The 15,441-nt window shown below is 43.4% G+C and overlaps 1 protein-coding gene across 20 annotated transcripts in view; it reads right to left on the minus strand.

The window, feature by feature from the left end:
- The window catches only part of ANK3 (ankyrin 3), a 380,323-nt gene extending 367,473 nt beyond the window's left edge, over nt 1–12,850 (minus strand). For 6 of the 20 annotated variants that reach the window (XM_083740249.1, XM_083740229.1, XM_083740217.1 and 3 more), the window contains exon 1: nt 12,484–12,688. In XM_083740249.1, the coding sequence (XP_083596375.1) occupies nt 12,484–12,558 (75 nt within the window). In that variant the 5' untranslated portion in view covers nt 12,559–12,688. Of the gene's footprint in view, nt 1–12,483 lie in introns of all 20 variants that reach the window. The other 14 variants (XM_083740208.1, XM_083740239.1, XM_083740213.1 and 11 more) reach the window with 6 other exon arrangements.
- Between the last annotated feature and the right edge of the window lie 2,591 nt (nt 12,851–15,441).

Raw genomic sequence — 15,441 nt, forward strand, 5'->3', positions numbered from 1 at the left:
GCAAATTGTAAAATAGGAAGGAAGAGAGGAACCATTTTTGGCCAACACTTGGGCCATTATGGACATGGAGGGAGACAACTGCAGCTAATGCTGATCACCACAGCATCCTTTCTTCTCATTTTTAAAAGATGTTATAGCCAGCCAAGCGTGTACATGGTTACAGATGCTCTTTGTATTTTTTTTAAACTTTAAAATATTAAATCATCTTGTTTTTACAGCAAAATGGTGCTTGTTCAAAGTGTATTTGTTTATTATTTATTACAAGTATTTATATACCACTATTCATTAAAAAAAAAACCCAGAATGGTTTACAACAGTTTTACATGAAAGCATATAAAACTTTAAAACCAGAAATCAGCTAATTATTATGGAAAGATATTGTCTTCATTGTCTGCAGGAGTCTGACGGAGTAGAAAAATCTTCAGCAGGAATTTAGAAGTTGAAACAGAAGGTCTATGCCGAATCTCTATTGGTAGAGGGAAGCTTTTAATGTTTGATGTTTTATTGTGTTTTTATATGTGTTGGAAGCCACCCAGAGTGGCTGGGGCAACTCAGTCAGATGGGCGGGGTATAAACAACAATGGCAGTATTCCACAAGACTGGGTTGATTACATTAAAAGGTTAGTTTCTTGTTGCTATCAAACAAACCTCACCAACTCAGGGAATATGTGCAGCAGGGCACCAACATTAGGGCAGCAAACGCAAACTCAATTTTATTCTTGTAGTTATAATGATGGTATGATCAGAGTTTAAAATGCAAAAGTGCATGTGCTCAGAGGAATCCTTTTTTCGGGGTTTATAAATACTTTTTTGCTCTAATATATCAAGAAGCAGTTGTAAAGCATGAAATTGTTTGAAGGGGGGGGGAGAGAAATGTTAATTGTGTGCTTCACAACAGAACACACAGACAAGACATCTAAGATCATTAAATCCAGGGTCTAAAATTGCCTGGTCGCACTGCTTTTGACAAGAGCTGCCATAGATTTACTTGGAATAAGTCTCACTGAACACAATGGGACTTACATCTGAGTAGATACGCACAGGATTGTAAGTTTTGAAATGCATTTGTTTCCTCTCCATTTAGCAGTAAAGGATTTCGTTTTCATGGGCCATTTGGCTTACTGCATTTCTAAATCGAACCAGATAACAATGGAGCCGTTACTAAAACACAGCAGACCGTATGAGCCTACCTTATTTTAAGCATAGCTCTGTGGATATTTGCATCTCATATACTAGTAAACCATTCTGAACAACAGACAAAACCATGCTCAAACACACACCTATTCTGGCACAGGAAAATCCAATACAGGGTAACTTACTTTGAAATTATTATAATACTGATGACCTATTGTACCAAATATGTAGAGGTGTTCTTGAAATTTTATGAATAAAAACAGCAAGGTTAAAAAACAAAAAAAGAGGTTTCGGTTCCCAGTAGTGCAAAACCTTCAATACTTTTCAATCCAAACCTCCAGTACCTTTTACAGTAAGTCATGACATATGCTCTGATCAAAGTACCTAGTGAGCGGTGCAGCCGAGATTATTGTACTTACATCAGCAGCAGGTGTCATAGCAAGAACAAAAGGAAAGTCATAATCTTAGATAATACCAGAGCAAATGTGGGGGGGAGGACCTCTAGTCATCCAATATAGCAGCCTCAAGTTTAAACATTTTCCAATCCGTTCTCTATGTCTTTCAGACAGAAAGCTTTTCATGGCTGTCATGCTCGAGCGCCAAATTCATCTATGCGCTTGAAGTGGTGAGCAAGCGATGACAACAGCCTCAGGTGTCCCAAGTTTACTTTGTCTGCCAGGAAGTCATGTGACTTCCCTTAGTTTCCTATTAGTGCTTCGATTGACTTTAGTTCAAGTAACTAAGGTCAAATGTTCTAAAGAGCTGCTGCGAATGGAGGTTAAAAAGGACACACCCCTGACCTGCTGACTCTTAAAATGTCTATTGAATAAACTCAGACACATTAATATACGTTAGATGCATAAATATGGTGCACCATATGCACACCTAAGGGAGGAGACTACTTTCCATTAACATGTTTCCTCTGGTTACTTCTCAGTTTGACTACTGTAACACTTTACAGGAGACTGCTCCTGAAGACTGCCTTGTGCAGGCTGCAGAGAATGTGGAACAGCTATACTCTGCAAGTTAATATCCTACTGACGAGATACTGCCTGAGGCAAAGTTATCCTCTACTAGAAAAACAGGGCTTTTCCAGTGTCAGCATACAGAACCATAGAAATGCAGAGCTGGAAGAGACCCTAAGGGTCATCTACTCCAACTCCCTGCAATGCAGAAATCCCAGCTAAAGCATCCATGACAGATGGACATCCAACCTCTGCTTAAAAACCTCCAAGGAAGGAGAGTCCACAACCTCCCAAGGCAGACTGTTCCATCAATAGCTTTTACATGATCTTTAGGAGACCACCTTCTTGTTCAATGAGACCTTCAGAAGGCTGTGTCTTCTCTTCTGCAAACGAAATACAATTACTGCTGTTGCGTTCGTGTTTCTGTAAATTGCTTTTAATGAGCTGTTTTATTACTATTGAAACTGTCAGCCACTTTGAAGGCCTCTGTGGCAAAAAAAAAAAAAGGCAGCCCGTAAATTTTAATGCACATTAAATAAGTCTGCTTAATGTATAAAGATATTCTAGCCCTATGGGCATGCAATGTGTTCATTAAATTTGCAAAACAAAAGGTAATTTGTGGAATTCCCAGATAATATCCCAAGGTTAAGATATGAGGAGCCTTGCTAATGGTGCTTCAATAGTTATACACAATACTAAGAGATATGGACTGAACTACAGGACACCCTACTTTTGGAATTAGAGAACTGCGAAGACCCATGTTCACTTTGAGCCATCCATCGTCTTTCAGCCTCATCTACCACACAGGGCAGTTTTGGCAATAAGCAGTGGGAGGGGGGTAAATGTATGCTGCCATTGTGTTAGCTACAGTGGTTTTCACAGTTCATTATGTGCCTTTATGTTAAGATACAGAAAGCTACAGTGAACCAAGTTACCCAACCCCCCCCCCCGAATATATTGCTAGTAACTTCCACAATTCTTATGCTCGCTACCAAACCAGTCGGTTTGTGGCTACCTTATTTCATCACAACCTTGCTATATGAATCAGCCTTAAGTCTGGGAATCGCTTGGGGCAAGATTATGGATGGGGAGATCTGTACAAATGAGGTGTGCACCTCTATTTCTTATTGCATCATCCCAGATTAAAAAGCAAAACTGTGACTATAATAAAACTCTAAACAGCATATTCAACATTTTAAGCCTCTTCAATCTCTACCTCAGTTTGCTCACCCTCTTCTCTACATGCACATTGGCACTAAGTTCAGCTTAGCTCCCACGGCACAGCAAGCAAAGTTGTTCAGCCACTTGTTGGGTCCTAAAAAATGTGCTGTGCCTCTCCCTCATCTGTTTTCAATTAGCCTTAGCTGCAACACTCAACCTGCCTCACCAAATCTAAAGGGGGGTCTCTAGCTAAAAATGCAAAATTTATTTGCCCCCCCCTTTGTATAACAAGAGGCTGTATATTCTCTCATGAATCTTCTTAGTAAAGTTATTCAAGTTTTGACTCCAAAGACACAGAAGACCGGAACAAAAGATATCTTTCAAAAATTAAGGAGGAAAAATGTTCTGCATACACTTAACATGCAAAACTGTGTGTATCTTGAAAGAGGGGATTGCTTTGATTCTCCTGTTAATTAAGAAAGTTACAGAAGCATAACATTACTTAGTTGAAAATAATTTAATAACCTCCTAATTCTTATTTTAGCTCGTGCTTTCAGGCTCTCTTTAAAAAAGATTGCGCATACAAGATTGGATCCAAAAGCTGACAGAATATGCCGAATTAGATGGTCTATCAGAAAAAATAAAGAATAAATCAAAACAGGAATTTGTTTCAAAATGGGAGGTTTTCAAAGAATATCTGAAAAACAAATCTAGTAGTTTAAATTCAGGGCCTCCGAGGAGTCTGCCTGCCTCCTTCCACTCAGTCACTCTACAGCTGAGGGGGAGGTGGTGGGCAGTGCGGAGCCTGTGGGCACCCAAGCCACTGTGTCACCCCCAGGAGAGAGGTGTGGCTTGGGGGCACTGCAGGCCCTGCTGTTACTGCCGCCTGGCATTTTGTCACCCCCCTCAGTGGTGACACCTGGGGCATCCCATACCCACTGCACCCCTTTCCTCCGGCCCTGCTACTTCCTGCACTTTGGACCACCATTCTTCCTTTGTGGGTCCTTCCACTGTCTTCCACCACCTGGTCATCTCCATCTAAGTGACAGGCAACAATAGTGACGCTTGTTCATCAAGGCACATCAAGCAGTTCTGTTCAGAGCAATGCCAGCATGGGGCCCAAAGCCAAAAGCTAATCAGACTAATCTGAACACCCAAACCCAGAATTGGCTTACTCTAACACATACCTATCACGTGAATATGGCTTTCCGTTTCCATATCCATGCCAGCGGAATGTATACAAGGTGCTATTCCTACAGGAGAGTTTCACTCATGTCCATTGCCACTGGAGAAGCAATGTGAGGGTCAACTCTTGAATTCTGGTTTAGATGGTCCAAAGTAGGTGGGGCAGGTTCACTCAGATTTGCTCCCATTTTAACTCATTTAGCAGGATTCAAAGGTCCTCATCCTATGCAAACTTCAAGTCTTCGGTAATGCCCATATTACCAATTAATAGTGTGTACTAGTGGTTATCTGTACATACAGACTGTTTATGTTATATGATTTTGTTTTTTAAGTTTGGTAATATTGTTTTTAAAACTCTGCTCTACACCCTGAAGCAGTCCACTCTTACCATCTCATGTTTCTACCAACGCATTCACCCTTGATCTCTCAATTGATTTGTTCCAAAACCCAACCTATGTAACTTATACATGTTGCAGAATCATACGGTGCAGCTTTCCATGGACTGTATGATTTGCATCTACAAGGGGGATGGCTGCATATTTGCAAGTTTCTCCATGGGCAACCGCCCCTGCCAAGTGCAAGGGAAAATAATCCTAGTCTAGGTGCAGAATTTACCTGCACCTAAAAGGCTCCTAGGAGGCTGGAGGGACATTGCTGCTGTTGTGAGTGCTGAAAGGAAGACCCCTCACTGCTGCAAGGCCTATTTCCACCTGGCCTAGGGGGTGGGGCCCAGACTCACCTTGAACAGATAAAAGAGGCTCCTGGGAGGCCAGAGGGACATTACTGAAGCAACTCTTGGGTTGGGGCAACTGGCAAAAATGTTTTACAATGTTTTAAACGGTTCTAATTTTGGTTCCTCTGGTTTGTTTTTGTCGGGTTGGGGTTGGTTAAATGTTTAGTCGGGCTTGGTGGTTATTTTAATTTGGGTATAAGTGTAAACTCTTATTATTATTGGTTTCTATTGATTTATTGGTTTGTTGTTGCCTGTATAGGACATTCTGTTTCTTAATGTTTGGTGTTTTGTTGTGGTTTTATATATGTTGTAAGCCACCCAGAGTGGCTGGGAAAAGCTGCCCAGAGTGGCTGTGGGCAGAGCCTCAGATATGTATTGATTTTTACTTATGGAGGGGCAGCTGACCCCCTTGGCTACATCCATGGGGGGGCACAGGAAGGAAGCAAGGTTGGAAGGGGGTCACAGTCAGAAAAAGGCTGAGAGCCTGATGGTCCTGCTCCTGCCTCTCTCCACCTGGTCTAGGGTGGAGCCTGACAGGCTTCCTAAGGACTGCAAGGAATGGGGTATTTGGGGGGGGAGTTTTGTTGGGTGTTTTTGCTGCTGTTATTGATATTCATTTTTTATATCTTTTTATGTGGAAAATGTTCAGTTTGGTTATGTAGTTTTTGATGTGTTTGATGTGTTATTTTTATGACTACTTTGCTATGTTTGTATATAAATCTTGTCATATTGTAAGCCGCCTTGAGCATTGTTTTAACTGTGTGAAGGTGGCATACAAATAAAATGATGATGTAGTTTTGAATGTATGGTGGGTGGGTGTTTTTTTAGTGAAAACCAATTTTTTAAAAGGTGCAGTAATAAGCCCAAGCTACACACAAGAATTCACTCAAATGGAGTGGTGGGTGCTATGATGAAAATTGCAGATGTGCAAATGGGTAATATACAACTTACTCACACTTAGAGTAGACTCATTGATTTAACTGGATATACTCCAACCAGGAACCATTTTGTTCAGTGTCTTAAATTGATTTTTCAAATTACACAGCTATGACTGGGCTCTTGTAGTCTTGGGACTTTTGAAGTGTGAGGATCAAAATCCTGATCCCTTGTTAAGTTGCTTACCTTGGAAGGGCTTTACCAATTTATATGTCATTTAGATAATAAAGAGTAGCAGGTACTTTGATTCAGTGGCTCCAGCAATGTATTCCAACAAACAGGAGCTTCCCCACTAATTTCTACAAGACAGATAGATCCTATTCAAAATGCATCATACTATTTGTATCCTTACACCACAAATTGTTCTTCAAACACAACCACACTGCTGTTCCTGTACTACTGGTATTATAGGGCTTCACTGTCATTCTGCCAATGACATTTGGATTTAGCCAAGTTTCTAAGACGTCCATTGTATCAATAGCCACATTTAAACTCAAGGCTCCCAGCATGTGTGTGCAACCACTATTACAGTACTTTACTTACTTACTTACTGATGCACATGTTTAAAGAGAACTATTATAACGTAAGAGAGAATAGAGCTTTACTAGAATGCAGTGGCGTAGCATGGGTTGTCAGCAAGGCAAGTAATTTGTGCCTCCTAACCCGTGGATTTGCGCCCCCTAACCCTAACCCCCAGATGTTGCGCCCAGTGCGGCCGCCCCTCCCCTGCACCCCCCACGCTACGCCACTGCTAGAATGCTCAATACTAGAGAGGTGGATTTTGCCTTCCATGTATACAATCTGCAAAGGACTACAGCGCGAAGTCTGTGTTCTTCCCACACCTGCTGGCTTAGCAGCTATTTACCGTAATTAAATGCTCCTTGACCACTTCGCTTTATACACCAATGCTATGATTTTCTTTTCATTGAGTTGCACTGTGTTCTGTAAGAGAACAGTTCCATCAGTGCAAGCATTTCTGCTTCCCTGACAGAATAATCTACCAATGCCCTCCCCACCACGACATGCTATGCTGGGAGCCATGGCGGAGCTTCATGCTCCGGCACCAGGGGGGCAGAGAGCAGGTGGGGGCAGGGCTGGTGCGCTGCCCGCAGGGGCATGGTGCATGTCCTGGTGGCAGGGCACGCCCCCTGCGGGGGCATGGCACCCAGTGTGTGTGGGGGGGAGCTGCAATGGCACCCCACCGGGATTGCACTGAGCTCTCCCCGCACTCCTCTTCCTCTGCCAGTGTCTGGGGGTTTTCCCAACCCCTTTCCCCCAGCAGATTTGGGGAGGTCATGGGCAACACACAGGAGAAGAAGTGAGGGAGAATGCTCCATTGCATTAGTGGGAATCACGCTAACTTCTGCTACTGCAATGAGGTACTTGGATATGCTCCTGTAGGTCTGATGCAATTAATTTATACATTAGCAAATGGCTGCAACTACCCCACCCCCCACCCCATAGACATGGGATGTTATAGATATTAAAAAACTTCGCAAAGAAACTGAAAGTAAAACTCATTTGTCGCTGATTGAATTTGAAGCTAATCTTACAGTTTCAACTGAAAGACACCCTAGACCTTCTGGGCAACAAGCCAACACAATATGCTTTATCACATATCCAAATCTTTTCTTTCTTCTTCTTAATGGGAAAGGTTTTGTTTAGCACCACAAGCAGTGTATAAGTACATTATATTTTGTATCTTACCCTTGAGACCCAAATCGTGTAATTACAGAGCAGTTCAAAAAGCAGGAACTATTCAACAGTAGCTTGTCTAGCAGCAGAACAACCTAATAAAATGAGGCCTTATGCAAAATGAACCTTAAGATATATTGAATGGGTTTCAGTGCACACTAGACCAAAAGACAGTGGTATATCAATGATAGTTGAAGAAGAACTGAGTTATGTAAGCATAAGGTGGCAAAGGATAGGTAGAAATTTCCTGGACAATGGCTTCACGCAACTCTTAAAAAGCATTATTTGCAACAAACATTTTTGTCAACCTGATATAGACTGCAGAGGAGAAATAAAAATGTGCTGCATTGCAATATATTCTTTTACAATGGCGAGCCATTTTAAGCCTCATCTGAAAATGTTTGCATTATTATAGGCCAGTGCTAGATCCTTTGCATTGCTGGGGCCATCAGCTATTGTAATAGTAACATATCCATATATCAGTTGGGTTCGCACAATACTTCAGAACTCTGTTCCAACCTTATATGTGAAGCTAGCATGCTCACCTGCCTCTACCATCTATACCAGGGTACCCCATCTAAATGGAGCCTATGTATGTATAATCCCATGTACATGAGCCAACATCATGCAATCCAGGAGTCTGCCATCTGACTTTGACCTACACACAAAGGATTCTATGTGTGAAGGTCACCTTGATGGGATGGGTCATCCCCAAGTAGGTGGTGGAGGCGTGGTCAGCCCCCCATGCCCATGTGTAGGGCTTGGGGATTAAACTTCACAAATATCATCCAAACTGGTCCATTGTTTCACTAAAGGCATAACTGGTTGACAATTTGCTACCAAATAAAGCTCAATATGTTTTCATTTGTATGCAAAACTTTAAACAACTTAGAGCCTGACTGTTTAAGAAACTGCCTTCTTACATACGTCCTATTCAGTCACTGAGGTCACTGGTAAAGGCCTTCCTGCTGGTGCCACTCACCTCCAAGGTTCATTGGACAACTACTTGGAGCAGCACATTCACTGTGATGGCACCCACATTATGGCGCATACTCCCTTCTGCCATGTGTGACATGTGATGTGTTTTTCCCCCTTTTTTGTTATTGTTAAAAACATTTATTCAGACAAGTCTTTGAGGAGTAACAACATTGCCTTTCATTCTCATTTTGTATGCCCTTCATATTTGTGCTTTTTTTTTTTGGTATTTTATACTTTCTTCTACTTTTAATTTGCTGCATACCACTTGGAAATGTTTTTTCTACAAATTATCATTTTTAAAAAATCAATAAATCATTGAAGGGGAATAGTGAGTAAGTTGGATCCAGAGGTATGCAATGTTAGGGTTGAAGCCATTGTGCTTTCATGCTATTTTGGTCATATGTATGACCTTCTACCTCAGAGCGAGCTCACTTGAAACCTATTGTTTCAACTGATAGGCTAGAACTTGATGAAGCCACTAGCCCACTTCTCCATGAAGCAGCTTTTCAACATTAAAAGGAAACACTGATTTTGCTTCTTTGTAAGAATGAGGCAGACACCTGCATGAAACATTGGGAAGGGCAAGGCATACTGCTGTGTGAGCATCTGATTTGCTGGTCAGTATATCTGTCAAATGTACCGTGATGACAGGAGGGACATTGTGGGAAAAACCATCAGCAACCAAAGAGTGAAAGGAGCATACTCACACAGCCAATGCCCACAAATTATCTTACACCACTAAGAACAGAGCAGAGAGTGAAGCATTGGGGTACAACCCTAAGCACCTGAAGAACTGATAGCTTCAAAAAGATCCAGTAAAATGAGACAAATCATGCCAATGGAAAAACTAAAGCCAGACAGAAAACTCATTCCTATGACCCTATAACATTGCAGCCTTTGACAAATAGAAGTATTTTGTGGGTATTTATTAGCTTCGTGTCAAATTGTATGAGGAAATGTCATCCTCGCTTCTGACATATGCCTCACCACCATTCTGGAAGGGCTTCTCATTTGTAGTACAGTGGTGCCTTGGGTTACATACGCTTCAGGTTACAGACTCCGCTAACCCAGAAATAATACCTCAGGTTAAGAATTTTGCTTCAGGATAAGAACAGAAATCGTGCTCCTGTGGCACAGCGGCAGCAGGAGGCCCCATTAGCTAAAGTGGTGCTTCAGGTTAAGAACAGTTTCAGGTTAAGAACGGACCTCCGGAATGAATTAAGTACGTAACCAGAGGTTCCACTGTAATTGAGGCTCAGACTTGCAATTGATTAATGTGTTTTAAGACTGTTGACACTTTTCTGTATAGCAGATAGTAGAAAAACAGTAAAACAAGATACATAGTGAAAAGATGTTGTTCCAATTTCTTTCAGGCAACAATGATTTCTTGTGAAGAAAGAGAAAAACAAAGATGGGCTTGTTGATATTTAAAACCTTAACAGTATCTTAAATACTGTTATTGATTACTTTTCTGAAATATACACGCCACAATTATTAAAAGTAGATATAAACCAACTTTTGGCACCAAGGATGGAGGTGAGGAGCAGCTTTAATCAGAATTCAAGGAAAGTTGTGATTAATTCCAGAAAAATGCATTGTTTATACCAGGTAGAATAATGGACTCAACCCGCACCATAAAGTTTGATAGCAAACCTGAAGTGAAGAGGAAGGAGAAGTACATCTTGGAAACAAAAACATTGTTATATTCTTTCACCAGGTATTAAGTAATTTGTTATACACAAGCAACACCCACAAAAAGAAGAGCAGTCCGCACACCGGCAGGGTGACTGGTTTCTTTGGAATAGTAATACAAAACACAGTTCAAACTAGTGAGCTTCCAATACCAGTGCAATAAATCTTGTCCATTTAGCTTTAAATTTATTCACTGCTCATTCCCAAGAAGTGGATTTTCCCACTTGGTGCACATCTATGCCACATACTAAAAACTGGCTCTATTACACTGTATTTTTGCAAGATGGTCCTTCAAGTCCCACGTCAAAAGCAATGGGAATATATCCAGGCCACACACAAAGCGGTTTGTGCGTGAGGTTCGCCTCACTAAAAGGAAATATATCCCCGCTCTTGTCCCAAAGATTCAACTGTGGGTGCTAAAATGTGCAAGGGATGTTCTCAGCTTAAACAGAAAGACCTGCCTGAAAGCTGGAACTGATTCGGTTCAAGGCACAACATGGGAAAGTCACTTGACAGGCGTGCTAACCCAGTCTTCAGAGTTTGCCTCCAGATTTTAATTCAGACCGGACAGTCAAACAACACTCAGAAGAATTAACAGGCCCTCTGATATTGTGACCATGGTCCACAGAACAAATTACTGAACAACATTCAAAGTTAAATCCCTGTTGTATTTACGAAACCCCTTCACTAACATTTCAGCTTCCTTATGCATTCAAGCACACTGCAAGCGCAAGCAAGACTGCAATGAGAGTTTCTCAGTCCCATCATATGCAAGTTTATTTGCAAGCATGTCCCACTGAGATCAAAGTAATTTCCTTTCAAATAAGTTCTTATTGGATTTGCCACCATGCTCTCTTCAGTTAGTAGTGTCTTTACCTCCCAGGCAAGCGATGCTGTTGACAAGGCTTACCTGAAGCTACAGGTGCGATTGCATTTGACACAGAGCCAGCAGGTTCAAAGAGAACTACACCCACTATTATGTTATAAAGAGCACAAAACTTCTAACACAGAGATTGACAGAATACAGACCGCCAATGTGGACCTCCAGCCTATTTCTGGTAGGTAGCCTAGCATCTGCTTAACAGTGAAGAAAACCTGCTCCAAAACAAGCAAACACTGGATTGAATGGACTTTAGGTTGACCCAGCAAGACACTTCCAGAATACACCCTCTTAAGAATTTGGATCACTTAACACAGTTGAGTATTACTCAGAATAGACCTGTTGAAATTAACAGACTTCACTTAGCCATGTTCATTAATGGGTTTACTCTGAGTAAAACTTAGTTTAATAACACTCATAGATTTGGATCTCTTGTCAGTTAAGCCATTAACTCTTGCTCTTAATTTTATTTGTGCAGCAGAAGGATATTAATTAAAAGAAAGTAGTCCCTGCTAAGGCTAAGCCAAAACTAGTTTTTATATAGCTTTAATTCTATCAATGGTGAACTGCTTTTTTAAAAAATGACTTTTTAACTGTTTTTAGCTGGTTCTTCTGTTTGTCTGTAAACCGCCTGGAGTCCCTCAGAGGAAAACAAATAATGCTATCCCAGTCCTCGCTTGTTTCCTTGCTTCAACCCCTTCAAGCTCGCTGCAGGACAGGATTTTTTCATGTAGGGGAAACCTGAGAACCCGCTTCCCTCCTCACGCTGCTTCCTCAAGGGGAAGCAGGACCCGCCGCCGCGAACGGCGGGACTCGGTCCCGGGATGAGGGCGCGAACCGCCTCCCACGCGGCAGTCCTGTCTCTCCTCAGAAGCAAGCCTCGTGGGCTTCCGCGCGGCTACGACAGGCTTGTAGCCCGAAGCGCGCTCGCCTCAGGTGTGACCAACGCCTCGAGTCAACCCTCGGCTCCTCTGAGAGCAGCAGGGAAAGGTCACTGCGCTTCAGCTTTTCTTCCCGGAAGGCGGCAAGAGACAGAGAGCGAGAGAGACGCAGGAGAGGGAAAGTTCACGAAGAAACAGGAGGGTGGGGGGGGAGAGGGGGGAAAGGGCCGCCCGGTGGCTCACCTGGTCCAGTTCTCGGGCATCCCCGCCTGGAGAAAAGGCGGCGGAGGCGGAGGGAGAGGAGGAGGAGGAGGCCATGTTGCAAGGCTCTCGCTCTCTCTCTCTCGCCCAGACACACCTCTTTATCCCGTGGAGCAAAGGCGAGGCGAGCAGGAGCCCAGTTCGGCCGAGCTCCCTCACGGGCTGCGCGCAACTTCGCTCGAGGAAGTTCTCCAAGCGCGCTGCCGGGTTACCTCAGCGCGCGCGCCGCTCTCTCCCCTCAGGGGCCGCCAACAGGTTAAGGCAGGAGCCTGGGAAGGCGGGCGGGGGGGGGGCGGAGAGACCCGCCGCAAGTTCGCAGCTCGTTGGCCCCGCCCTCACCCCCCCCACCAGAGCTCCGGAGAGACCGGGAGGCGGGGCCCGGCCTCGCCACGCCACGCGCGGCGCCCAGGTGATGAAGGGTTCGTCCAGGTGGGCTGGCAGCCGGCGCGCGGAGCGCTCTCCAAGGGGAGGATTCTTTGGCTTTGGCACAAGAGCGCGGAGGAGCCCGTGCCCGGGCTTACTCCTGAAATAGCCTCGCGATGGACTATTGGATGCAAGGCACCGCCAACCCCTTCTCTGGGATAGGTGGTCTGGGCTCAGTTTCATCCTGTCAAAAGTCCACCTCAAAAGTACCCGCGCCGGGTCCATGGGGCGGGGGGGGGGGGGGAGAGAACAGAGGCAGAGAGATCCGGAGGCATAAAGTGAATTTCAAGACAAGGAGGCTTTTGTCCCATGCCTAGGAGCCAACTCCTAGGGGCCGAGGTCCCTTTGCCCCCCATAAAATACTTGAGTTGACAGGCATTGCCATTCAAATGCTGTGCATGTGCCGCATCAGGTGATTGATTATGCCAGGTGGGGCTCACCTGGGCCCCTCCAATCTTTTATTCATGCTGGCACCCCTGATCCCACATGTTAGATTTCTGGAAAAAGAAATAAGGAAGTGTTCAGATTAACACTTCTAGCCTAAACATATTTTCTTACACCAGCCCTCTTGACTTGGGGGAGAGGTAGAGTTAATTTTCAAGTCAGCATGCTAAGACAGCAGTTTTCTTTTAATTTCTAGTTTATGATTCATGCTGACCATCCATAAAGATCAATTTTGTTATGTTTGTTGTTGTTTAGTCGCGTCCGACTCTTCGTGACCCCATGGACCAGAGCACACCAGTCACTCCTGTCTTCCACTACCTCCCGCAGTTTGATAAAACTCATGCTGGTAGCTTCAAGAACACTGTCCAACCATCTCGTCCTCTGTCATCCCCTTCTCCTTGTGCCCTCCATCTTTCCCAACATCAGGGTGTTTTCCAGGGAGTCTTCTCTTCTCATGATATGGCCAAAGTATTGGAGCCTCAGGTTCAGGATCTGTCCTTCCAGTGAGCACTCAGGGCTGATTTCCTTCAGAATGGATGCGTTTGATCTTCTTGCAGTCCATGGGACTCTCAAGAGTCTCCTCCAGCACCAAAATTCAAAAGCATAAATTCTTTGGCGATCAGCCTTCTTTATGGTCCAGCTCTCACTCCCATCCCATCACTACTGGGAAAACCATGGCTTTAACTATACGGACCTTATGTTATGTTATGGTTTAGTTATATGCTGGGTGGAGGGAGTAGTGAACAGCATATTTTCTGCAGGGGTCCAGCAATGGGGCAAAGGGGGAGGTAAGGAACATGGGGGGGTGCTCACCAAACCTCATTCTTCCTGACCCTGCCTATGTCCCTTAAACATGTTTACATTTGGATTTATTTCCAGAGTCACATGTACGATCCCGTACACAAGTGTTTGCAAGTAAGTCCCAACTTAGCTAGACTTGCGTTTCTGAGGAAGTATTGGCCAATCAGGCTGCAAGCAAACTTTCCTGACTTGGAATAATGTCCTGTTTGAACAAATTGCTCTTCCAAGTAGAAGTATTTTAGATCAGTGTTAGCAGCTGTTTGACCAAACCCGTATCAGCAGATTTTCTCCAACCTTTCATGTTACTACTACATAAAATGTAGTCTCTTGATACCATGTAAACTCGCTGGTGAAAATTGCCAGTAGTTTTTGCTTTCTTGCCGCAAAAGCAAAGAGTCTTGTGGCACCTTAAATACTAAACAGATTTAATATGGTATCGGCTTCTGTGGACTATAGTCTACTTCATCAAATGTGAGAGTGAGAGGATAGCAATTCGCAGGCAAAGACTGAATGAAATGGATGCAGTGGGGCTGAAAGCCAGTCTGATTGCAAACATGCACCTTTTATTGCTAGATTTATTTTATTTATTTATTGTATTTCTATCCCACCTTTTCCTCTAAGGAGCTCAATATGGCATACAAGCTTCTTCAACTTCTCAGTACCCACAACAACCCTGTGAGGTAAGTTAAGGTCACCCAGCAAGTTTCACAGTGAGTGGGGATTTGAACCCTGATTCCCCAGGTTTCAGTCCAATACTCTAACCATTACACCACATTAGAGCACAACATTTAGCACTGAGCTAAGTGGTACTTGCTCCCAAGGAAGCATATCGGATTTCAATTTTATTACTACTCTAGAATTTCTTTCAAGTGCAGGCACTCTTTGTTTATAATACTAACAAAGGTCAAATTACCTGCCTAGTTACCATAGTCAGCCTTGTTGGGGTTTTTTTTAAAAGAAAAAACAGAAGCCGTTGTTGTGATATGTAGCAGCTGGCATAATGTAGATCTACAGAATGAAAGTGGAGATGAAGTATTATTATACAGTGGTACCTCGGGTTAAGAACTTAATTCGTTCTGGAGGTCTCTTGTTAACCTGAAACTGTTGTTAACCTGAGGTACCACTTTAGCTAATGGGGCCTGCCGCTGCCGCACAATTTCTGTTCTCATCCTGAAGCACAGTTCTTACCCCGCAGTACTATTTCTGGATTAGGTGAGTCTCTAACCTGAAGCATCTGTAGCCTGAGGTACCACTGTACTGAGACATTTGTTC

Source organism: Podarcis gaigeae (assembly GCF_964106915.1).
Source record: "Podarcis gaigeae genome assembly, chromosome: 5".
Classification (NCBI taxonomy): Eukaryota; Metazoa; Chordata; class Lepidosauria; order Squamata; family Lacertidae; genus Podarcis; species Podarcis gaigeae.